The sequence below is a fragment of the Muscardinus avellanarius genome (genome assembly GCF_963383645.1).
Source record: "Muscardinus avellanarius genome assembly, chromosome: 13".
Classification (NCBI taxonomy): domain Eukaryota; kingdom Metazoa; phylum Chordata; class Mammalia; order Rodentia; family Gliridae; genus Muscardinus; species Muscardinus avellanarius.
Window position 1 is genome coordinate 1,471,999 of NC_137799.1, and position 23,645 is coordinate 1,495,643.

Here is a 23,645-nt window from a genome sequence, read left to right on the forward strand (position 1 = left end):
GGCTGAGACAGGAGGATTGCAGGTTCAAGGACAGCTGTAGCAGGTGAGGCCCTCTACAACTTAGTGAGACCCTGTTTCCAAATTAAAAGACAAAATAGGGCTAGGGGTATAGCTCAGAGGTAGAACGCTCCTGGGTTCCATCCCTAGTGCCACACACATACAAAAGTCTTCTGAATCACATGAGGAAGAAATATTAGTAAACTTGGTGGTCAGAGATTAACTCTCAGTAGTCATAGTTGGGACTCGGTGTTAGCTCAGCGGGAGAGCACCTTCCTAGAACGTGTGAGGCCCTAGGTTCCATCACCAGCATCACAAAGAAGAAAAAGGGAAAGCCAGGCAGGCGTGGTGGCGCACGCCTGTAATCCCAGCATCCGGGAGGTTGAGACAGGATCACGGTTCACGGCCAGCCTCAGCTACTTAGTGAGGCCCTTTGCAACTCACTGAGACCCTGTTTCCAAATACAGAATAAAAAAGTAGGGTTGAGGTTGTGGCTCGGAGGTAGAATGCCCCTGGGTTCCATCCCCAGCACCACAAGAAAAGGGTAGTAAATATGACAAAGAATGTAATAAAGAAGTCTCTTAGCATTCTTTTGCTTTTTAACCAAAAACCCTCGTATGGAGAGAACAGCCAACTGACTGCTGTGAGGAGGTGTGGACGCAGGCAGGAACAGCCGGCTCCCCCTCGGGCCCGCCCTCCAGGAAGAGGCTGCCGCTCCTCAGGAGCCCGTCCCCGCTCCCCGGGCAGCGCGGCCCCTTCGGTGGCACTGGGTCTCTTCTGTTGTTCCCACGCTAACGCAGTATTCCTCGCTTACAGACCCAGGTCGCTGGGATCGCTACTACAGTTCTAGATTCAGGGACCCCCGCTCCTGGGACCGGAGGTACTGGTTTGACCCAGAGTACGAGCCACGTAGGAAGGAAAGCTATGCTTACAGCGACAGGTTGGTAAGATGCGCTTGGACATCGGAGGCTGGCAGGAGTGAAGGTGTGCGTGTGCTTACCTGCCTCCTGTCCTCGGAGTTTGTTAGCTGTACTTCTGGGGCTTGGGGGAGTTTTGGTCTAAAGGAAAAGATAGGCTGTAATCTCCAGACTGGGCTGAGAGAGGAGAAGTGGCCTCCAGCACACGCCGGCTTGGGGAGCTCCTGGGGTCTGGGGTCTGGCTCTGTCTTTTGTGGGTGTCCCTTCTTTTTCACTGCCCCCCCGGCCTAGGGAGGGGACCACACTCGAGGTACACTTGCAGCGTGTCCTCGAGGCAGGCGTGTCACAAGTCAGGGTTCGCCTCCTCGTGCCTGGTCTGCAGTGCCTGGCTGACACTTGAGGATGGGGTGCCTCAGGATGGAGGGGGACAGGGAGCAGCATGGGCCAGCTGTGGCTTTGGCCTGGTCTGGCAGCTGAGGCCGTCCTGTTTGCCTGGGGCTCTGCTTCTGTAGGCCTGAGAAGGGTGACGACCACTGGAGGTACGACCCTCGCTTCACAGGGAGCTTCGACGACGACACGGAGCCCCGCAGGGACCCTTACGGGGAAGAGGCGGACAGGCGCAGCGTCCACAGCGAGCACTCAGCTCGGAGCCTGCACAGTGCACACAGCCTGCCCAGTCGCCGCAGCAGCCTCAGCTCCCACTCACAACAGGTGTGTCTGGAACCCAGCTCGTAGCTGGTGTGGTGGCGCAGCTCTGTAGTCCCAGCACAGAGGCTGAGATAGGACTGCAGGTGTGAGGCCAACCTCAGCAAGTAGTGAGACTCATCAACCTAATGAGACCATGTTTTAAAATAAAAATAAATTTGAGCCGGGCGTGGTGGCACACGCTTGTAATCCCCACGCTTGGGAGGCAGAGACAGGAGGACCCCACAGGTTCAAAGTCAGCTGCGCTGGCTTAACAGACCCTGTTTCCAAATAAAAAGTATAAAATAGGTCTGGGAGTGTAGCCCGGAGGTAGGAAGGGTTTCCAAGAACCCCAGTACCATAAAAAAATAAATAAATAAAATAAAAATAAAAATAAATTTGGACTAGAGGTTTAGCTTGGAGGTAGAATGCCCCTGGGTTCCACTCCCAGTACCAAAAAAAAAAAATGCAAACCAAAACCCAGAGAACCCATTCCCGTGGCGTGGTCCTGCCGGTGTTCGTGGCGGCTCACTTTCCCCATTCACTTTCTTTTCCAAGAGTCAGATTTACAGAAGTCACAACGCGACCACTGGTCCCTTCGAGGTCCCGCCTCCCCCAGGCTCCTTCCACGGTGACTATGCCTATGGTGCATTTGGCACGTATGGCAGTAACTTTGGCAGTGCTCACGGCTTCCCAGAGTATGGCTACCCTGCGGACACCGGCTGGCCTGCTGTGGAGCAAGGTGCGTGAGCAGTTCAGAGGCTGACAGCCAAGAGGGGGCGGCTCTGCCTGGGATCTGTAGCCTGCTCGGCTCTGGCCCGTAGCCCGAGGGTGGCTCTGTCCCCACTCATCCTGGTGGCAGAGCCCGTCAGAACGGGCCGGTGCCGGCCCTGGATTGCAGAGTGGCTCTGGATCAGAGTGCTGCCCGGTGGCTGCATGTGCGTTTTTGGAGTGTGACGTGGAGGACGGCCTCCCTTCCTAGCTGTACCCAGATAGCTCCTCTCCACGTCCCCAGCACTGCTGTGCCTGAGCAGTCCTAGAAGGAACTTCCAGCTCCCTCGGGACTCCCGTCCCTAGCGTTGGGCCACGTGTCATATTCTAACATCCCTTCCAAAGTGATCAAATGCTTTTCTGGGAAACAAAAATATGTGTGAAGTTAGAGAAGACGGCAGTGGTCGTCCTTGCCTGAAGCATCACTTCAGCTTACGGTCTTGTCTCCTCCGCTCAGGATGCTTAACGGTGCCTTCCTCCCGGGTGCTCAGTCTCCAGCCCAGTCTGGAGCTGAGCTGGTGGGAACTTGTGACTGGACCCTTAAGCTGTGGGTCAGGTTCAGAAGCACCGGAAAGTGGCGAGCTGACCGGCTCTTTTCTGATTTATTTAAACGTAGTTCCATCGAGACCAACTTCTCCTGAAAAGTTCTCGGTGCCTCACATCTGTGCCAGGTTTGGTCCTGGTGGTCAGCTCATCAAAGTGGTTCCCAACCTGCCCTCGGAGGGACAGCCGGCGCTGGTGGAGGTCCACAGCATGGAGGTACCGGGGCTTGGCCGCGCGCGCCCGGCCTCGGAGACGCCCTGTGGGAAGCGGTCCCTGGAGCACGGGCTCAGGGCTCTCGTTCCGTTTGGCGCCTCTGTTTTCTTCTGAGAGCACGACAGTTGGAGCAGCTGCCCTGGGTGGAGACATGGTTTTTCTGTTTGTTTGTGGTTTATCTTTAGTCCTGCCTTTTGAGTTGGTGAGCAGGGTGCTTCGTAGTGCTGGGCTGCTAGGAGGGGACCGGGGCGGAGAGGAGCACCTGCCCTGGAGTCCCGGAAGTCTCTCCTGTTGCATGTGGTGGGACCTTATGTCAGGCTTAAGGGGAAAAAATGGAGTCTGCTGCTTAAAGATGATGACTTTCCATCAGGGCCTATGGCAGGCCCCTGAGCGACCCTTTCCTGCCTGTGTGGAAGTCCAGGCCAGCACTCAGGGTGGCGGTGCCACCCAGTCTGCCAGGGCAGCCAGCGCATGTGGCTCGCACTGCCCCCCCTGAGTCCTGTGTTCCCTCGTTGCAGACCCTGATGCAGCACACACCCGAGCAGGAGGAGATGCGCGCGTTCCCAGGTCCGCTCGGCAAGTGAGTCCCCATCAGAGCATCACGCCCGTGATGTCACCGCGAGCTTGGCCTTGAGGCCGGGCCTGGCTCTTCACTGGCACTTGTTCTTTTCCCAGAGACGACACCCATAAAGTGGATGTTATTAACTTTGCCCAGAACAAAGCTACAAAGTGTATGCAGAATGAAAATCTAATGGACAAAGAGTCTGCGAGTCTTCTCTGGAATTTTATTATTCTGTTGTGCAGGCAGAACGGGGTATGTTGCCTTTCACTTGAGCGAGGCTTGTCCCTGTTGGCCTTGGTCACAGGATCTGTTTCTGATTTGTGTCCCGAGCTGGGGGCTTCAGGCCTGTGGCTGCCCCCTCAGGAAGAGGTCATAGCAGCAGCCTGGGAAAGAGGAAGTTTGGGTTGACTTGAGGTACTAGCCCTGGGAGGTGACAGCCTGTCACATCCCGGCTGTGTTGGTAGCCAGGCTTTGTGCCGGGCTATCCTACCATGTGTCCGCTGTGGATATCTGGCCAAGACCTTCACCTGACAGTGCGGGCACTGTCCTGCCCTCCTGCGGAAGTTCTGTTTATCTTAGAGGCTTTTGTTGCTGGGAGTGGTAGTGCACACCTGTAATCCCAGTTTGGGAGGCTGAGTCAGAGGATGGAAAGTTCAAGGCCAGCCCTGGAAACTTAGTGAGACTCTGTCTCAAAAAGGGCTAGCCACCTTGGCGTGGTGCCACGCGCTTGTCATCCCTGCGCTTTGGAGGTGGAGACAGGAGGATCGCTCAGGTTTGAAGCTAGCCTCACTGGCTTAAGAGACCCTGTTTCCAAATAAAAATATAAAATAGGTCTGGGAGTGTAGCCCGGAGGTAGAAGGGTTCCATCCCCACTATCACCAAAAAAAAAAAAAAAAAAAAGGGCTAGCCAGGCATGGCGGCGCACATTTGTAATACCAGTACTTGGGAAGCTGAGACAGGAAGATCGCGGGTTTGTGGCCAGCCTCAGTTACTTAGTGAGACCCTCTGCAATTTAGTGAGACCTCAGTGAGTGTTTCAAAATAGAAGATAAAAAATAAGGCTGAGGCGTGTAGCTTGGAGGTAGAATGCCCTGGGTTCAACCCCCAGCACTGCAATAAATAAACGAATAAATAAATAAATAAATAAATGAATGAGTAGCGCTAAGGCTGTAGCTCAGTGGTACACCACCCTGAGTTCAATCCCCAGTACAGCCACAAAAGGGAAGAATGTCTTTTGCTGCTCTGTCCCATCCCTGTTCACCTCCAGACTGTGGTGGGGACGGACATCGCGGAACTTTTGCTACGAGATCACAGGACAGTGTGGCTTCCTGGGAAGTCACCCAATGAAGCCAACCTCATCGATTTCACCAACGAAGCTGTGGAGCGCGTGGAGGAGTCTGGTGAGGCCCAGCTCTCGTTTCTCACTGACAGTCCGACTGCCACCACCAACTCCCTGGAGAAGGAAACCGAGCGGTTCCGGGAGCTGCTGCTTTACGGCCGTAAGAAGGTGAGCGGCTGTGCGCAGGGCCACGGGTGTCTTCTCTCGCGCCCTGCTGGACTGGGTACAAGGCGGGGACTCCTGGAGGACTGTGGTTGCTCAGGTATATGTCCTGCTGTCGGGACGATGCCCACCTGAAGGTGGCAGAAGGCGTCAGTGGTGTTTCCTTCCACACAGTGCCTGGGTTGGGATCAGGTTCGGTTTCCCGTCATTTAGTAAATAAATGTGTACTGACTGCAGCTGCGCCTGCGAGTCCCACGGACGACAGTGTGCATGCGCCAGGCAGAAGAGGTGTTCTCACGCAGCAGGTCTCAGTCCTCGGCTCTTAAGTGTGCAGTGCTGGGGTTGGGAGGAGAGGGGCCTTGGATCCTAGAGCCCTGCCTGGGTGTTTGCGCCCTGTGCAGAGCAAGGAGGCCAGAGATGAGCCGGCAGTCTGGGAGAGCAGTGGCGGGGAGAGGGGCACGCACACAAGGGCTGGACCGGGGCGGAAGGTGGCCTGCTCGAGGTGTGCTTGGGGAGCAAGTGCCACACTGCCCCAAGGCTCTGCACATCGGGGTGCGAGTGCCCAAATTCTGTCCTAATCTGAGGTCACCCCAAAGCCTCCCGTGTGCATTGGTTTTCTCTGGTGCTGGGGTGCAAACCCGGCGCCTGTGCTGCTGCGTGAACGAAGGCCCCGTGTTGGGAGAGTGCTGGTGGAGGCTGGCGGCTTTCCTGGCCGAGGCCCGGTGCTGACGCGGCAGTCCTCACGGCACAGGGTGGTGGGGTGCTGCTTATCGGGGTGGGGGCTGTGCTTTGCACTGGAGAGTGAAGGCAGTGTGCCTCCGCGAGGGTCTGCACACAGTGCGGAAGCGGGGCAGCGATGGGAGATGGAGTCCTCTAGCCTCCCGTGGGCGCGTGTGCTCGGTGGCCTCCAGTTCGCCTCGCAGCCTGCTGTCGGCCTCCTGCTGTCCCTGCGTGCTAAGTTGCTCTGAGCTTCACATGCGCCCTGAAACGTGTTGCAGGACGCTTTGGAGTCCGCCATGAAGAACGGCCTGTGGGGCCACGCTCTCCTGCTTGCAAGTAAGATGGACAGCCGCACGCACGCGCGCGTCATGACCAGGTACGGGCTTGTCCTTGGGTTGTCCTACTAAGAGATTTTTAGATTTTTTATTAACTCGAGTTTTTATGTGTGTGTGGTACTGGGTATTGAACCCAGGGGCATTCTGCCTCTGAGCCCCCCCAACCCTGTTTTATTTTTTTATTGTGAAACAGGGTCTGGCTAAGTTGCCAAGCCCTACAGTCCTTCTGTTTCAACCTCCCAAGTACTGGAATTGCCAGTCTATGCCACCACACCTACCTTAACTGGTGGCTTTAAAGATTTTATGTAAAATCTCTAAAATCTCCATGAATTCTTCAGGAATGCACCACTATTCCTAGGTCCTTGGCAGCTTTTATTTATTATTATTATTATTATTATTATTATTATTATTATTATTATTATTATTGGTGATACTGGGGTTCCTGGAAACCCTTCTACCTCCGGGCTATACTCCCAGACCCAATTTTTATATTTTTATTTGGAAACAGGGTCTCTTAAGCCAGCAAGGCTGCTGGCTTCGAACCTGCACGATCCTCCTGTCTCTGCCTCCCAAGTGCGGGGATACAAGCGGCGCCACCACGCCTGGCTCTTTGCAGCTTTTAAAAGTGGAGATATGTGTGCTTTTCCAAAGTCTAACCTCAGTATGATTGATAAAAGGGCTAAGATGGGCTTTGGTTCTTTTGAAGGAGCCGGAGTTTCATCTCCTTGTTCTCTGTCCACCCAGGTTTGCCAACAGCCTTCCAATCAATGACCCTCTGCAGACGGTCTACCAGCTCATGTCTGGGCGGATGCCCGCTGCGTCCACGGTGAGCGCACAGTGCCCGGGGCTGCAGGCTCCCCGTTCTCTCGGGGCTTGCTGCCTGAACACTTCCTCATCCCTGACTTGCTGTGGTGTGGGAGGCTCAGCCACTAGGAAAATGAAGCGCGCCTTCTGAGGATGAGGGCGTTTTGTATTCCTTCCCCTCGCAGTGTTGTGGAGATGAGAAGTGGGGAGACTGGAGGCCACATCTCGCTATGGTTCTGTCCAACCTGAACAACAGCGTGGATGTCGAGTCCAGGACCATGGCCACGATGGGGGACACCCTAGGTGGGTCGGGCCCGGGGCGGTGAACATCGTGCCGGCGTCTCCAGAGTCAGGGCCTCTCGGCCTCGTGTGTCTCTGGTCTTTCTCCTGAGAGCCCGGGCTGAGACGTAGCTGCCTTATCTCTCTTGTAGCCTCAAAAGGCCTCCTGGAGGCTGCACACTTCTGCTACCTTATGGCCCAGGTTGGGTTTGGGGTTTATACAAAGAAAACTACAAAACTTGTCCTGATCGGATCAAATCACAGGTGAGGAGCATGGTGGAGGCAGCGGCATTTGTCTCCTGCAAGGAGAGGCCGCTCCTCAGTGGGCTTGGAAGCACGGCCTTGCGTCTCTGCCACGGGGGGGCCTCGGGGCTGCCCCAGGCAGGCTCACAGCTGCCCGTTCCCAGTCAGAACACTCGACTTCCTCAGCAGCTTGCCGTTCTTGAAGTTTGCCACCAACGAGGCCATTCAGAGGACAGAAGCCTATGAGTACGCTCAGTCGCTGGGCGCGCACACCTGCCCCCTACCGAACTTCCAGGTGAGCCGAGGGCGTGGCCGCAGGTTGCAGGCTGGCTGGCTGGCTGGCTGGTGGGGCGGCTGGTGCCAGCAAGCTGATGCTGCTAGGCGGTTTTAACCTTATGCTGATATGGTGAGGTTTATGGGATGTCTCGGGATACAGGATGGTTTGCGTTTAACTCAAAAACCAAACCATACCAAGTTGAGGATTTTTGTTTACTTTTTGGATCTTAATAGCTTATTTATTTGTCCATTTGTTATTTATTTCAGTACTGAGGGTGTTGAACCCAGGGGTGTTCTAACACTGAGTTAACTCCCAGACTTTTTTTCTTTTGTAGTACTGGGGATGGAACCCAGGGGCATTCATTAGACTTCTGAGCTATACCCCCGACCCTATTTTACTCTTTTTAAATTTTTTTTTTGCAATACTGGGGATGGAACCCAGGGGCATTCTACATCTGAGCAATACCCTTAGCCCTATTTTATATTCTTTATTTTGAAACAGGGTCTCACTGAGTTACAAAGGGCATCACTAAGTAGCTAAGGCTGTCCTGGAACTACAGTCCTCCAGTCTCAACCTCCCAGATGCTGGGATTACAAGCATGCGCCAACACACCCAGCTCTATTCTTTTTTTTTTTTTTTTTTTTTTGCAGGGGTTACTGGGGAACCCAGGTTCATTCTACCTCCAAGCTACACTCTCAGCCCTATTTTTGTATTCTTTATTTTGAAACAGAGTCTCACTGAATTGCAGAAGACCTCACTAAGTAGCTGAGGCTGTCCACTGCGAACCACGATCCTCCTGTCTCAGCCTCCCAAGTGCTGCAATTACAAGTATGCGCCACCATACCCGGCTTTATTTTATTCTTATTTTGAAACGGGCTAAGTTGCTGAGGTTGGCCACGAACCTGTGATCCTCCGTCTCAGCCCCCAAGTACTGGGATTGGAAATGTGCGCCGCCACGCCTGGCTCTTTTTTTTTTTTTTTCCAGTATTGGGGACTAAACCAAGGGGCATTCTACCTCTGAGCTACACCCCCAGTCCTATTTTGCATTCATTATTTTGAAACAGGATCTCACTAAGTAGCTGAGTCCAGCCACGAACCTGTGATCCTCCTGTCTCGGCCTCCCAGGTACTAGGATTACAAGCATGCTCACCATGACCGGATCTTATTTATTTTGAAAAAGAGTCTTGATAAAGTTGCTAAGGGTCTAACTAAATTGCTGAGACTCGCCTCAAGCCTGTGATCCACCTGTCTCAGCCTCCCAGGTACTGGGATTACAAGCCACGGCCAGCTTTTATTTCTTATTTTGAGAAAGAGTCTTGATAAGCTTCTTAGGTTCTAGCTAAATTGCTGAGTCTGGCCTCAAACCTGCGATCCTCCTGTCTCAGCCTCCCAGGTGCTTTGATGACTGGTGTGCACTATCATACCTGGTCTTTATACTTTAAATATTCAAAAACTAGTTTTTGAGTGCTTTCATATATCACGTGTTTTTAATACGGGGTTCTGTAGTCTGACCTGGTTGTGCGCACGCGTGTGTGTGAAGGGTGTTCTTGCACAGCGTGTACCACAGGCAGGGTGAGTGACTGGAGTGCCCGGCTGCCATGGCACTCCGGTCCTGAGCCGTCGCCTGTGAGAGGTGTCAGGACGGCGCAGGTTTCTTAGCGTAGCTGCTTACGCTGACCCTCGAGCGTGGCGGGCTGGGAGCCATACTGTTGTTGGCGGGCCTGTGGGCACGGGGCCAGCGACGAGCAGCCATCCGGTCTCTCGGTCTCGCTGGGAACGGCGGGAAGGCCCCAGGCCGCTGAGCCTTGCTGGTGGTTTTAGGTGTTCAAGTTCATCTACTCCTGCCGCCTGGCTGAGATGGGGCTGGCCACGCAGGCCTTTCACTACTGCGAAGTGATCGCCAAGAGCATCCTGGCGCAGCCGGACGCGCACTCTCCTGTGCTCATCAGCCAGCTGGCTCAGGTGGGTCTCCCGCGCCTTTCCTGCCAGGGCCGGGCTGACTCTCGGAAAGCGCGGGGCTCCAGGATTGCTGGACGCGGAACTGGGGCCCCGTGAGTGGACCCGGAGCAGGTGCCCGGAGCCTGCTTCTTGGATGCATCAAGGTACATAAGTACTTTGGGGAGGGGGTTGTGTGTTCTGGAGTCTTGGCGCGGGAGCTCTTTGGGTCACCTCGTGCCACCACAGAGACTGAGCCGGATGCTTCACAGTAAGGGGCCCGGCCCGGCCGCTCATTTCGGGAGGCAGCTCTGTCTGGCAAGAGCTCAGCTTGTGGCCAGCAGCCTGCGTCCAGCTGGCCCCGGCTGGCGGAGCGGTGGCCGGACCGCGGCCGCCCTCGCTCCTCACTGTGCGGTGGGAGATGCTTGGCAGGGTGGAGCAGAGCACTCCGCTGCTCTCAGCAGCTCAGCCTCAGCGCCGGCGTCCTGGCACTCCCCTCCCCCTGCAGCTCCGGGTTTGAAAATGTGCACGTTAAGAAAATGGCATTCTGGACATTTTTATATTTTTGGTTCTGGGAATTGAATCCCAGGGGCATTCTACTCCTAGCTACACTCCTAGCCCTTTCTCTATTATGAAACAGGATCTTGCTGAGTTGCTGAGGCTGGTCTCCAACCTGCAGTCTTTTTGTCTGGGATTATAACTGCCAGGATTGTAGGTCTGCACCACCATGCCTGGCTTGGAAATTTTTAGACTTATACAGAAGCAATGGGAAGCCGGGTGTGGTAGTGCATGCTTATAATTGCAGTAGTTGGGAGGCTGAGACAGGAGGATTGCAGGTTTGAGGCCATCCTCATCTACTTAGTAAGGCACTCCACGACTTAGCGAGACCCTATTTCAAAATAAAGAATTAAAATATGGGCTGGGGGTAGAGCTCGGAGGTGGAATTTCTTGGGGTTCAATGCTAAACACCACACACAAAAAACCCCACAAGGACTAGTGAATGAACCCACATCCTCTTCTGCAGCTTTGGCAGTTACCGACACAAGCCAAACGCGTTTAATCTGTGCCGTCCTGCGGCCCCCACGCTCCTGCAAAGAGCACGCACAAGGGTGCGCCATCGGCGGGCGGTCCCGACACCTGCCTGGTGGAGTCCAGGCCCTGCTCTTGGACACACTCGCTAGATCTATGGAGACCCTCATCTTTTAGGCTCCGTCCATTCATCCAGCTTTGTTGGGTTTGTGCATAGCATACATGCACACTCTCCAAACACTTGCAGCTGAATATGACTTCCTCTCCCAGGAACGCGGTCCCAGAGTACAGCGCACTTGGACACGTGTGTGTGTGTGTGTGTGTGTGTGTGTGTGTGTGTGTATGTGTGTGTGTGTGTATGTGTGTGTGTGTGGTTCTGGGAATGGAATCCAGGGGCATTCTCCCTCAGAGCTACACCCTTATCCCTATTGTATTCTTTGTTCATCTTGAAACCGAGTCTCACCAAGTTGCTGAGGCTAGCCGTGAAACTGCGATCATCCTGTCAGCCTCCCAGGTACCGTGGCTGTGCGCCGCCAGGCCCTGGACACAGCTGCGTGTTCTCTGGGTTCTAGGTGGCTTCGCAGTTGCGCCTCTTTGACCCTCAGCTAAAGGAGAAGCCAGAGGAGGAGTCCTTTGTGGAGCCCACTTGGTTGGCTCAGCTGCAGCACGTGGAGAGGCAGGTCCAGGTATGGCCTTGGCGCTGAGGCTGCACAGCCTCTCCTAGTACCGGCCTAGTACCGGATGGCTCGTGCCCTGTGGCGTTCACATGGAAGTTGTTCAGTCTCGGCAGTCTGACTTTAGAAGCGTGCGTGTTGTTAGAATTCCCTGATTACAGAGGCGTAGCATCGGGTCTCACTGAGCAGGTTGGGGCGGAAGGCTCATGCAGGGCAGCTTGGGCCCTAGAGCACCCTCCAGGCTTGGCATCTGCCTTTGTTCTCCTTTAGGAGGGTGCTGTGCCATGGAGCCAGGATGGAGCCGACCCCCAGCGGTGTTCCAGCACGCCGGGCTCTGAAGTGGAGCAGTTAGATGGGCCGGTACTCGGCCAGCCAGCGGGACTGGGGGCTGACCACCCCCTGCTGATGCCAGGCTCTGAGCACTTAAGCCAGGGCGTGCAGCTGCTGCCCTCAGGTGGGACGGCCGGCGTGCACCTGCTCTCACACCTGCCTCAGTAGCAAACATCTGTGTTTTGCCAGCAGTTGTTGACATAGGGTGCCGCCGTGGTGTTTGGGCCCCTCAGTCTCCTCCTCCCTCTTTCTACTTCCCTGGGTAAGCTGTGAAGTCATGCAGTTTAGATAGCGGCTGTTGCTGCTGCTGCCTGGCCCATTCCTCTGGACTCCAGCTGCCTCGGGCAAGGCCCCACCGTGCGCCCTGCAGCGGCTGCCCTGGCCCCGCCCATCTGAGAAGGAGTCCCATTCCCCAGGAGCTGGGTCTCGACCTTTGACTTGAACCCCGTGCCTCTTGCCTGGTTAGGCAAGTGCCATTTCTGCCCTGGCTCACCTGATCTGGAAAAGACAGGTCCGGTGGCAGCCCTAGTCCTACCAGGTATGCTTCGCCCCCTGGCCTCCTGCACAGACCCCCTTGTGCCCTGCGGCCTCATCACACGTCCACCTCCCTAGCAGACCCCGTCCTCCTCACCCACCTCCATCCTCGGTGCTCAGTTCGTCACAGCCGGGGTTCAAGCTGCTGCTCAGGTTGGCCATGTACCCTGGGGGGCTCTTCTGCCCCGGCCTCCTGAGGAGCTGGGACTGTAGGCGTCCCGCTCGCCATTTTGTTCGCCATGTATCTAGCGCCAAGCTGGCTGCTGGCAGGGTAGGCCTCTGCTCGTGTGTGGAGTTGGGTGTGAGGGCTTGAGTGGCTGCGTGGCACCTGTGTTGGAGCAGAAGACTCTGAATGCGGCAGGCCCCGTGCTAGGTGGCCACCGTGCCTTCAGGGCATGCTATGGGTCTGACCCCACGCCCTGCAGCCCGCGGTGTCTGTCCTGTCTCCGTCCCCTAGAACGTAAAGTGCTTCTCTCTAGCCCATGACTGGGACTTCCATCTCATTGATGGAAGAAATGAGGCCGTGCAGAAGAATTTGTAAGAAGTGTGTTTATGGAGCACCTTGAAGCTGCTTGTGGCCAGAGCTAGCCTGGTGACCTCGCTCCCCACTGTCCCCACAGCTCCTGATGGCCCGCGGACCCACGCTGCCCGGGTGCCTATGTTCCCAGTGCCGCCGCCAGGCTCCTTGGACCCAGGTTCTGGCTATGGACCCCCAGGGACTGTACCCGGTTTCCCAGAGTCCTCCGGGCCTGATTCCGCAGCTCTGTTCCCGGGGCTGGGCCTGACGCCTGGCGCACCAGCTCTGCAGGAAAGCGCCCCTCCGCTCCCGGAAGCCAGGAGCCTGGACCCAGGTGTGTGTGCAGGTGCCGTGCCGTCCTGTGAGCAGAACCAGGCTCTGGTGGGCCAGGGTGATTGGTGGCGGTGAGGCTGCAGGCCAGAGCTGTTAGAAGTTATACACTGGGTTAGAGTTCGCTCCAGTGGGACACGCTGTGACATAGGCATAAATGGCCACTTGGGGTGTGACCACAGGGCCTGGCATGCTGGCGCAGGCCTGTCTCGGGCAGTCAGTTTAAGTCCCCGTGCAGTGCACAGGTCAGGGCAGACCTGTCTGGAGGTGACCGTTGGTGGGCTGCATCCTGGGTCCGTGCCAACTGCCTTGGTCTTTTTGAACAAACAAGCCTGGCTTTTAAAAACAAAATAATTTCCTCTCCTCTGGGGAAGCCTTTGGGAAATGGCGCTGGCTGTGGGTGTGCCTCGTGCTGCCCCTGCCCTGCTCCAGGCGCGCTCTGTGTTGGCAGGAACAGCACTGCGGGAGGCGCCCGTCAGGAACGCCCTTCCGGAAGCCAGCGAAGAGGACTTTGGTGGAGGCCTTGCCGCTCCGGTACACCTCGTCTTTCTATCAGTGTTTGTTTTCCATAAAGCTTATTGAATGGGTGTCTAGATCCCTATTCTTCAGTTGTAAGCAGGAAGAGAGAGATTACAGATTACTTTTTTTTTCAGTACTGGGGATGATGGAACCCATTCTGCCTCCGAGCGTCACCTGTGAACCCCAATCCTCCCGTCTCAGCCTCACAAATGCTGGGATTACAAGCACGCGCCACCACGCCTAGCTATTGATTACTTAAAAAAAATTTTTTTGTAAAGTGCTCTTAAGCCGGGCATGGTCGCGCACACTTATAATTACAGTACTTGGGAGGCTGAGACAGGAGGACCCAGGTTCTTGGCCAGCCTCAGCTACTTAGTGAGGCCCTCTGCAACTTAGTGAGACCCTGTTTCAAAATAAAGAATAAAAAATTCGGCTTGGAGTGTAGCTCAAGAGTTAGAAGGCCCCTGGGTTCCACCCCCCCACTACTGCAATAAATAAATAGCTCTTAAAATCACTGTGATCCTTAAAATATGAAGTGTTGGTCAAAATGTTGGTAGGGAAAGAGACTCCCCCTGGGCAGCACCTCCTTCAGCCCAGGAGAAGACGCCCTCGGTGGGTCTCCTGGTGGAGCACTTCCCTGGCTCCACCTGTTTGCAGAGCAGAACTTGGGACTTTCCCCTGCATTTGCAACTCATTTTAGCAGATATGTGTGGTATAGACATCTGCGTTTGCTCCCAACCAGGAGGCACAGAAATGTTGGTCCAAAGCATGTTCTGGAACATGTTCTGGAACATAGACGGTTTCAGAGTTTGCACTTTCATTATGAGTTAGACTTTCCGAATACCCTATCCCTGGAAAAGTAAAATTGAAGGTGTAACTGTAGTGCAGTGTAGCATGTCTTAATCCAGGCTATATTTTAAATGCTTTACCCTTTAAAATGTGCACTGACTGCCCAGCTGTAGCCCATCTCCCCCCGGTGCATGTTTACTCATGCGCGGTGCCAGTCGCTGCTGGCTCGCCTGGTAGTTGTGGCCTGCACTTCACTGCCAGCACAGGAGGGCTGGCCCGCCCCTCTCAGTGGTGGGAGCGCCTACCCCCCCTCCCGGTTCCTGTGAAGAGCCCCAGGAAAGCCAGCTCCTGCTTTGCCTTGGGACAGGGCTCCTTGAGGACGGCGCAGGACTCGGAGAGCCCCCCGGCCTGGGACTGCACCAACTCAGGTCTGACACAGCCGGCTCCATCTCTGACACCCGCTCCCGAAACGAAGAGGCCTGCGCCAGCAGTCAAGAAGGAGACCAAAGAGCCCAAGAAGGTACAGCAGAGCTCACCTCAGCACACCTGGCCAGCTGGGCAGAGGCGGCGCGCTCCGCCTCCCGGGCAGCTTGTCTGGAGAGTTGGCGGCAAGGCGCCTTTGTTTGCGCTTCAGTTAAACCACACATGTCTTGTTCTGCTCTTGGGCTGTAGCGTATGTGCAGCCGCTCACGCCAGGCTGGGATGCGGAGTGCTAGCAGCTGAGGGTCTGGTGTTTGCACACAGGCGGGCACCCCCACGTCAGTGAGGACAGTTCCAGGCCGAGCAGCCCAGGGCCGCCGGGTGGCCGCCGCCCACTGCCGCCTGGTAGCACTTGCCTCGTGTGCGTGCCACAGTTGCAGTTGTCCCAGGGACAGGCATTGGATCATGCTTAGTTGGAATTATTACGAATAAAACCAGTAGCCAGGTGTGGCACACACCTGTGATCTCAGTACTCAGGAGGCTGAGATGAGAGGATCGGAGGTTCAAAGCCAGCCTCGGCAACTTAGGCCCTATTTCTTTTCCTTTGCTTTTTTTGGGGGGGTGTGTGTGTCTATGTGTGTGTTCGTTACTGGGGATTAAACCTAGGAGCAGTCTAACTTCTGAGCCATACCCCAGCCCCATTTTATTTTTATTATGAAATAGAGTCTCACTAAGTTGTGGAGGGCCTCACTAACTTTCTGAGGCTGCCCATGAACCCGTGATCCTCCTGCCTCAGTCTCCCAAATATTGGGATGATAAATGTGAGCCACTACACCCACCTGGGAGGTTCTATCTCAGATTAAAAACAATGTTAGCTATGGCTGTGGTATATCTGGGAGGAAGAACTGCTCTGTGTTCGATGCCTAGTACGCCCTCCCCACACAATAGGCCCAGTGTTGGAGTGTGGCTCCGTGGTAGGCCTAGCATGGAAAGCCCTAGGTACATATCTAACACTGTAAAACAGAGTTAAAATGGAGCCCACATTCCAGCCTCCCAGGCGCACAGTCCAGTGCTAAGTGCTTTCACGTCGTCATCGACCGTCACTGTCGTCTGCCCACACAGCCCTTTCCCAAGCTGAAACTGTCCCCGAGCGCAGCACCCCGTCCCTGCAGCCGCCCTGAGCTCCGGCCCCAGCCCCGGGGCTGCGCTGAGAGCGGGCCCGCGGCACTTGGCGCCCCAGGCTTGGCTCACTTCGCTACGCCAGTGCCCTTACCCCGGCTTGGGTGCTTTTACCTTTAGAACGAGTCCTGGTTCTCTCGTTGGCTGCCTGGGAAAAAAAGGACGGAAGCTTATCTGCCAGACGACAAGAACAAGTCGGTGAGTGTGGGAGCCCCGCCCCGGTAAGGCCCGGGCGGGCCAGGGGTCTGCGCAGTGCGCGTCACGTTCAGAGCAGACTTGTTTAGCTTCGTGCTGCTGATTGTTTCTTCTTATTTTTAAAATCTTGGCAGATTGTTTGGGATGAAAAGAAAAACCGGTGGGTGAATTTGAATGAGCCGGAAGAGGAGGTAAATGGTGATTTTAGGTTTTTGTTGAAAATGGAAGGAATGCCTTTTTTGCTCCTTAAAATTTAGGTGTGCCGAGGTGGGCGTGGTGGCGCACGCTTGTCATCCCAGCATTCGGGAGGCTGAGACTGGAGGATCACGGTTCACGGACAGCCTCAGCTACTTAGTGAGGTCCTCTGCAACTCAGTGAGACCCAGTTTCAAAATAAAGAATAAAAACTAGGGCAGAGGGTGTAGCTTGGAGGTTGAATACCCCTGGGTTCCATCCCCAGACCCTCAAAAAAAAAAAAAAAGAAAAAAATTTAGGTGTGCCAAGCCTGGCATGGTGGGGTACGTGTGTAATCCCAGCCCTTGGGAGGCTGAGACAGGAGGATCGCACAGGTTCGAAGCCAGCCTCAGCTCATTAGTGAGGCTCTCAGCAACTTAGTGAGACCCTGTTTCCAAATAAAGTATAAAAATAGGTTTGGGAGTATAGCCCAGAGGTAGAAAGCCCTTGGGTTCCACCCCCAGTACCACACACACAATTTAGGTGAGCCAGTTGGTGTAGTGGCCCACGCTTGTAATCCCAGCTTTCGGGAGGCTAAGACAGGAGGATTGCAGTTCACAGACAGACTCAGTTACTTAGGCCCTTTGCAGCTCAGACCCTGTTTCAATAAAGAATAAAAAAAAAAAAATAGGGCTGGGAGTGTAGCTCAGAGGTAAATGTCCCTGGGTTCTACCACCAATACTGCAAAAACATAAAAAATTAAAAAATTAAAAGTGCTGGGGTGTAGCTCAGAAACTGCTGAATTCAATCCCCAGTACCACCAAAAAGAAAAAAAAAAAATGGAGGCGGGCATTTTGGCCCTCCTTTTAAAGAATCCTAACCGGGTTTCTGGAGCGCCGAGTGGATTTCTGAGCTGTTTCTCCCTCTGCAGAAGAAGGCGCCACCCCCGCCTCCAACATCACTCCCCAGGACTTCTCAGGCAGCTCCACCCGGGCCCCCAGGGCCTCCTGCCGCCTCTGTGAACGTGTTTTCCAGGAAAGCAGGTAACGGCCATACTGGCACTCAGCCGTGTTCGGCAGCCCAGTACACCGCAGGCAGGCACGCCGAGCCGTCGCGGGGACGTGGGTGCACGTCTGGCGTGGTGCTGGGGAGAGAGCAGGCTCTGTGTCGGTGAGTCCCCAAGGAAAGAGCCCAGGTCTGTCGCACACGGCCGGGCGGAGAAGCCGCCCCTCAGTCAGCGAGGCTGGCACTGTGGAGTGGGCTGCCTCACTGCTGGGCAGGAGCCAGAACGAGTCTGAGGGGCACCCACTCTTCCGACACGGGGGATGCTGTGGGCTCGACGAGCTTGGGTGCCTGCCACATCTGCCTCCCTTCCTCCTCGGTAGGTGGGTCCAGAGCCCGCTACGTGGATGTTTTAAACCCTGGCGGGACCAAGAGGAATGAACCGGCTCTTGCTCCTGCGGACTTCTTTGCGCCTCTCGCCCCGCTCCCAATCCCGCCGAGCGTGTTTGCACCGAGCCCAGGTAGAGCGGCAGGGGAGTGCCCGGTCCTTGCCAGCGCCCATCCCAAAGCTCCCTCTGGATGGGTGGCCGCCCCTTGGGATGTGGCGAAGGACGCCTTGGGGATCAGGGTGTGTGATGGCATCCTCCTTCTCGTTCACAGAGGCAGAGGAACCACATCTTGCGGACGGGGCTGGCGGGGTGGGGACTCAGGCCAATCCAGAGCCCACCTCTGAACCCAAGGTAGGCCGCACATCCAGGGTTGCCGGGCAGTGCCCTTCCCCTGCAGGCCAGCGCCTGGTGTGCAGAGAGTGCTTTGCTTTAAATAGCCACACCTAGGTGAGAAGGGACGGGAAGCTGAAGGGGGCACGAGGGCAGGGGGGCCGATGACTGCTCCCCAGGATGGAGTTTCAGTTTGGAAAGATGAAGAAACACAGCTGGGCGCGGTGGCCACACTTGTCATCCCTGCGCTCGGGAGGCTGAGACAGGAGGGTCACAGGTTCGAAGCCAGCCTCAGCTACTTAGACCGTTTCCAAGTAAAATATAAAATAGGTCTGGGAGTATAGCCCAAAGGTAGAAAAGCCCCTGGGTTCCACCCCCAGGACCACCAAAAAAAGAAAAAAAAGATGAACTCTGTGCGTGGATAATGGGGACAGCTGTGACTGCTCAGTGCCCTGAAGGTACACTCAGGAATGGTTTTATGTCTCTGTGTGTGTGTGTGTGTGTGTGCGCGCGCATTTATTTTGATACTGGGGATTGCACCCAGGGGCATTATACCTTTGAGCTACACCATAGTCTTTTTTTTTTTTTTAACAGGGTCTTGCTGAATTGTAGAAAGTCTCGCTAGGTTGCTGAGTCTGGCCTTGAACCTGTAACCTTTCTGTCTCATTGGGATTATAGACATGTACCACCGTATCCAGTATGTTTATTTTTACCACAATAAAAAAATTTTAAAAATGAAATAAAATTATTTGAAGTCAAAAAAGAGAGAAGTAGCTGGGCATGGTGCCACAGGCTTATAATCCTATTACTTGGAAGGCCAAGATAGGAGGATCGGGGTTTGCGGCAGCTGCAGCTACTTAGTGAGGCCTCTGCAACTTAGTGAGGCCCTGCTTCAAAACAAAGAATAAAATAGGGCTAGGAGAGCCGGGCGTGGGTGCAGCCTGCAATCCCAGCACTGGGAGACGGAGGCAGGAGAATCGCAGTTCGCGGACAGCCTCAGCTACTTAGACTCTTTGCAACTCAGTGAGACCCTGTTTCAAAATAAAGACTAAAAATAGGGCAGGGGGTGTAGCTCAGAGGTAGAATGTCCCTGGGTTCCATCCCCAGTATCGCAAAGAAAAAAAAGACTAGAAGTATAGCTCAGAGGTAGAATGCCCCAGTACCACACACAAGAAAGGAGAGAGAGAGAGAGAGAAAGAGAGAGAGAAAGAGAAAGAAAGAGGTATTACATAGCAGTAGTAAAGTTCAATAATACACGTCTCCCCCTAAAACGACCAACCGAGCTCCAGTGCAGCGGCGCCGGCGTGCTCCCTGGGGCTGTGGAGGCCGGGTGAGGCTGGCTGCCGCTCCTGATGGCTGCTTGTTCCCTCTGTGAGGTGGGAGTGAGAGTAGAGCCAAGGTGGAGGCTGCTGCGGCTCAGCTCCAGCACGGGCCTGACCCACAGCGGGGCAGCGGGGGCCCCGGGGCGCCTCTGTGCCCTCTCACCTCCGGGACCACCGCCTGGTACGAGACCCCCCAGGGTGGGACCTGCCCCATGCCCTGTCGCTTAGCTCAGCAGTTTCTCCCCCGGTCCTGAACTCTCGCCCTCCAGACTGGATGCCTCCCCGGGAGGAGGGGTAGGGAGCACCCGGCACGAGCGTCCCCCTGGGACCCAGGCTCAGCAGCCTGTTTTTATCACCCAGCGACTTCTTCCTTTAAAAGTGTGTTCAAGCCAGGTGTGGTGGCACACACTTGTAATCCCTGCGCTTGGGAGGCAGAGACAGGAGGATCGTGCAGGTTCGAAGCCAGCCACTCTGGCTGAAGAGACCGTTTCCAAATTTTAAAAAAAGTATAAAATAGGTCTGGGAGTGTAGCCCTGAGGTAGAAGGGTTTCCAGGAACCCCAGTGCCACAAAAAAAATGTGTTCAAATGAGGAGGGCAGAGTGGACACTGAGAAGTGCCCCGGTCCTGGACTCTGCTCACGGTTGTTGAGCTGTAGGTTGGCGTACAGGCTGGTGCCCCTTCCTCAGTTGAGGCCCCCTCCAGGGGTTGTGCAGGTTCAGGAACTCCAGCGTGCCGCGGGTGAGCTGGCACGGGCCGAGGGCCCTCGCGCTCCCCAGCCTCCCCAGCGTAGCGGCAGTGTGTCAGTGGGCCGCTACATGAAAGCAGGTGCTATGCTAAGTGGCCTTCCCCGCGTGAGGCGTGTTGTTGCAAGGCCCTGCTGCGGCCCGAGCAGCGCTGACCCACGTCTGCTCTCGTGTGTGTTCTTGCTGTTTGGCAGCTGTCGCGCTGTAGCTCAGTGAGCTCGCTGTCACAGGAGGTCAGCTGGCACTTTGACCAGGTACCTGCGCCGGCGGCTGTGTCCTTCAGAGCTGCTCGTGTGTCTGCGTGTGCATTTGAGCGTGCCCGTGCTACTGCGTGTCCTGCGCTGTGACTAACCGCCCGTCCCGCTCGAGCCTGCTAACCCAGGATGCAGTGTTCCTTTTTCTGTTCGCCCCAGGGGCTTTTCTGGCTGGCCCTGTTGGTGCCTTGCCGGAACTGGCCTCGCGCTCCGTGGCTCCTGAGCTGGCCGTCCGTGCGGCAGCCAGGGCCCTGCCGCGCTGCGAGTGGCTCTGAGTCAGGAGGAGTCCTGGTGGAGGGCTGCTCCTGCTGCTCAGGCCCAAGGGGGTCATTGCAGGCAGCGGGAGCTCGGCCTGACAGCCGCACCGCTGGTCTGGGGGAAGAAAGGAATGCTCCATCTTTGGTGTGTGCCATGGAGCCGGCTTTGCGGGCTCAGGCAAGGCCGGCGCTCTCATGGGGTGCATGCAGGCACAGGCCCGTAGCGCCTCACCCGTGCGAGCCCTGGCGTTGGCAGCGGTGTGTGCAGCTGCTTTGGTGTGGCAGAGCCGCCCCGGCTCCTGGCCTGTTTGAGAGCGTTAGTGGCCCTTTCTGAGCAGCAGCCGGTGTCTGCAGCTGGGACAGCAGCTCCTGTGCTGCCCGGCTCTTCTGAGGTGACCTCTCTGCTCTGCAGGCTCCAAGTGACCATCACCCTGCAGGGGGCCCTTCCCACGGAGCTGTGCCCTTCTACAGCCCTGCCCAGTTGGCACAGGTGAGCAGCCCTTCCCCTTCCCAATAGCACCAGCTCTCCTGCCAACGGCCTGACTGCTTACCAGCTGTCTTTTCTTCCCACACGCTCTCCTGTGTCGGGAGCTGCACTTTGTGGGTGTGAGGAGCGTGCTGCATTCCCTCCCTGGCCCCTGGGGCCTCTCGGAGTGGGGCCTTCTGACCTCCTGACACGGGGCGAGGGCGTGGCTCGCTGGGCAGCGCTGCTGTAGGCCCAGGCTGCGAAGGCCCTGCGTCCTGGCCGCTGGTTGGACTAGGCGGCCTTCTCTGGCAGGGGTTTTCTTCAGAAGTGAAGGAAACTTACTTTCTCATGCCCACCGTGGAGACCAGGGTCCTGGCCCTCTGCCGCCGTGCCCAGCACTGGCCTTCTTGAACATCCACCAGGGAAGCATGCTGGACTGCCCTCTTCAGTGTCCTCCTCTGTCCAGCCTATCCCTGTAGAGTATGGCCCGGCCGCCAGCTCGTGGGGAGCGCTGCAGGGAAAGGTGTCTGGGTCACACCTCCATGTTCTGGACTGAGGTCCGCCAGCCCTTTTGCTCGCAGACCCTGCTTCTGCACTCTCCCCCAGCCCCCGGTCGACCCATTGTCCACCCTGGCCCCAGGGCCCCTGCGTGTCTGTCTTCCCGCTCAGGGTCTGACACTTCCTTCTTTCCTCTTCACTTCGTCGCCCCGCTCTGTAGCAAAGGTCAGGCCGCCATCCATCCCGGACTTCCTGGACGCTCTGCTGGGCATGCTCCGCAGAGCGGGCCGCAGTCCTCACAGGTCTGCGGGACCAGAGGAAGTCAGTCCTGTGCACTAGGAAAACGAGTGCTGGCAGCGCGGGGGCCAGGGAGGTCTGGGCCACCTGGCACGCCCCATGGCTCAGTCCAGCTGAGCCTGCCCGTGGGCCTTGGCAGCAGCCTCCTGGTGCACAGTCCCTGGGCGCTGCGCGCCCTGGGGGCGGGCGTGGGTCAATGCTGTTCCTTTTGTTCCAGGCCTCTGCCAGCGCGGGGAGCTCACGGCCAGGAAGGATTGGCCAGAGGAAATACCCAGCACTGGACTGAGAGCATATCGGCTTTGGATTTGCGTTGGAACCCTGAGGCGACTGTCCTCCGCAAGAACCAGACCGACGGCCGCGGGTCTCCCAGTCCCCGTGTGACGTGCTGTAACTCAGAGCCGGCCATACTGTGCGTCTCTCTCCTCGTCGCCATCTGTCTGTATGAATTATCGCAAAGTTAATTCCACGGTTCCTTTCAGATGCTGGATAGAGCGAATCTGACTCAAAATATTTTACTTGAAAGAACGGTGTCCTTTGGCAGTTGCCTGGGACAGTCCGAGGACACAGCGCAGCCTCTTGAGCGCCCGTGCAGCGAGGCCTAGGCTGAGGAGGAGCCGCGCCTAGGAGCTCTGCCCCGGTATAAAGACCTTTCCAGCCTCGCTCTGCGTGGCCTCGCTGAGCCCTTGGTGGTCACCGCCCAGAGCGCTGGCCTGGAGCACTGACAGGCTGAAGGACCTGTCCACTCAACCAGCCCCTTGGAACCTGGCCATTGCACAGCTGCTGTGGGTCTTGTTGGCGTGTGTTAGTGGGAATGGCAGGTCCCCGTGCAGCGCGGCTGCCCAGGGGGTGCAGTGCCTGTAGCGGAAGTGCCCACGTGGACATCTGCCGAGGAGTTGGCACCTTGAAGGGACAGGCCGGCCTCTGGCCCCGAGTGCCCCCGGGCCTGCGCAGCCATGTTTCCCGCGAGGAAGCCACCACCTCCCCACTCAGCTTTAAGGCTTCGCCGACTGTCCCTGTGCTGTTCTTACTCTGTTGATCTAAGGAGACTGAAGGAGAGGGGACATTTCAGTACTTATAAAATCAGTAGGTAATCATTTGGGTAGAGTCTGCTGAGGGAACATAAACGGTTGGTTTGGTGTTTTAGTGTAGAAATTGTAGAGTGTGCAGATAGCACAGCCCCTCCCAGTTTTCTGGTTCACTTCATCCAGGAAAGATGCCCCAGAACAGTTTCCAGAATGTTCCACAGACCAGTATGCCTGTACCTACCTGTTCTCACCAGAGGCTGGCCCCTGTGGCTGGCTGGTGTCCCTGCGGGGACGGAGCCCCTCGCCCTTCCGCACAGCCCGTGAGCTGTCGGCTGCAGGCCAGTCCCACCCGAGACGCTCCCTCCCCAGGGGGAGCCGCTATTTTTCCTAAATGCAAATTGTTGAATAAAATATTTTGGGCTCGCTCTCAAGCACCTCGCCTTGTGGCTTCCTCTGAGTTGGGGGCGTCCCAGCCTGTCTGTGCCTTGGGCCCCTGGGCCTGGCTCCCGCGGGGATCCCTCCGCGGTCCTCCGGCCGCCAGGGGCCGCTGCAGTGCGGCGCGGTGGCCGGGCGGGCCGGGGCCGCGCCGCGC

The 23,645-nt window shown here is 56.4% G+C and overlaps 1 protein-coding gene across 1 annotated transcript in view; it reads left to right on the plus strand.

The window, feature by feature from the left end:
- Nucleotides 1-22,314, plus strand: part of SEC16A (SEC16 homolog A, endoplasmic reticulum export factor) — a gene marked incomplete at both ends in the record, with an annotated part of 34,128 nt that extends 11,814 nt beyond the window's left edge. Inside the window, 25 exons of the mRNA XM_080709477.1 lie at nt 814-937; nt 1,427-1,625; nt 2,157-2,340; nt 2,986-3,128; nt 3,644-3,705; nt 3,801-3,939; nt 4,954-5,193; nt 6,186-6,283; nt 6,987-7,068; nt 7,232-7,349; nt 7,478-7,589; nt 7,758-7,863; nt 9,667-9,807; nt 11,382-11,495; nt 11,754-11,937; nt 12,968-13,198; nt 13,646-13,728; nt 14,831-15,022; nt 16,222-16,299; nt 16,431-16,487; nt 17,401-17,512; nt 17,855-17,992; nt 18,132-18,211; nt 21,180-21,257; nt 22,246-22,314. Of these exons, the coding sequence (XP_080565603.1) occupies nt 814-937; nt 1,427-1,625; nt 2,157-2,340; nt 2,986-3,128; nt 3,644-3,705; nt 3,801-3,939; nt 4,954-5,193; nt 6,186-6,283; nt 6,987-7,068; nt 7,232-7,349; nt 7,478-7,589; nt 7,758-7,863; nt 9,667-9,807; nt 11,382-11,495; nt 11,754-11,937; nt 12,968-13,198; nt 13,646-13,728; nt 14,831-15,022; nt 16,222-16,299; nt 16,431-16,487; nt 17,401-17,512; nt 17,855-17,992; nt 18,132-18,211; nt 21,180-21,257; nt 22,246-22,314 (3,164 nt within the window). The remainder of the gene's footprint in view (nt 1-813; nt 938-1,426; nt 1,626-2,156; nt 2,341-2,985; nt 3,129-3,643; nt 3,706-3,800; nt 3,940-4,953; nt 5,194-6,185; nt 6,284-6,986; nt 7,069-7,231; nt 7,350-7,477; nt 7,590-7,757; nt 7,864-9,666; nt 9,808-11,381; nt 11,496-11,753; nt 11,938-12,967; nt 13,199-13,645; nt 13,729-14,830; nt 15,023-16,221; nt 16,300-16,430; nt 16,488-17,400; nt 17,513-17,854; nt 17,993-18,131; nt 18,212-21,179; nt 21,258-22,245) is intronic.
- Between the last annotated feature and the right edge of the window lie 1,331 nt (nt 22,315-23,645).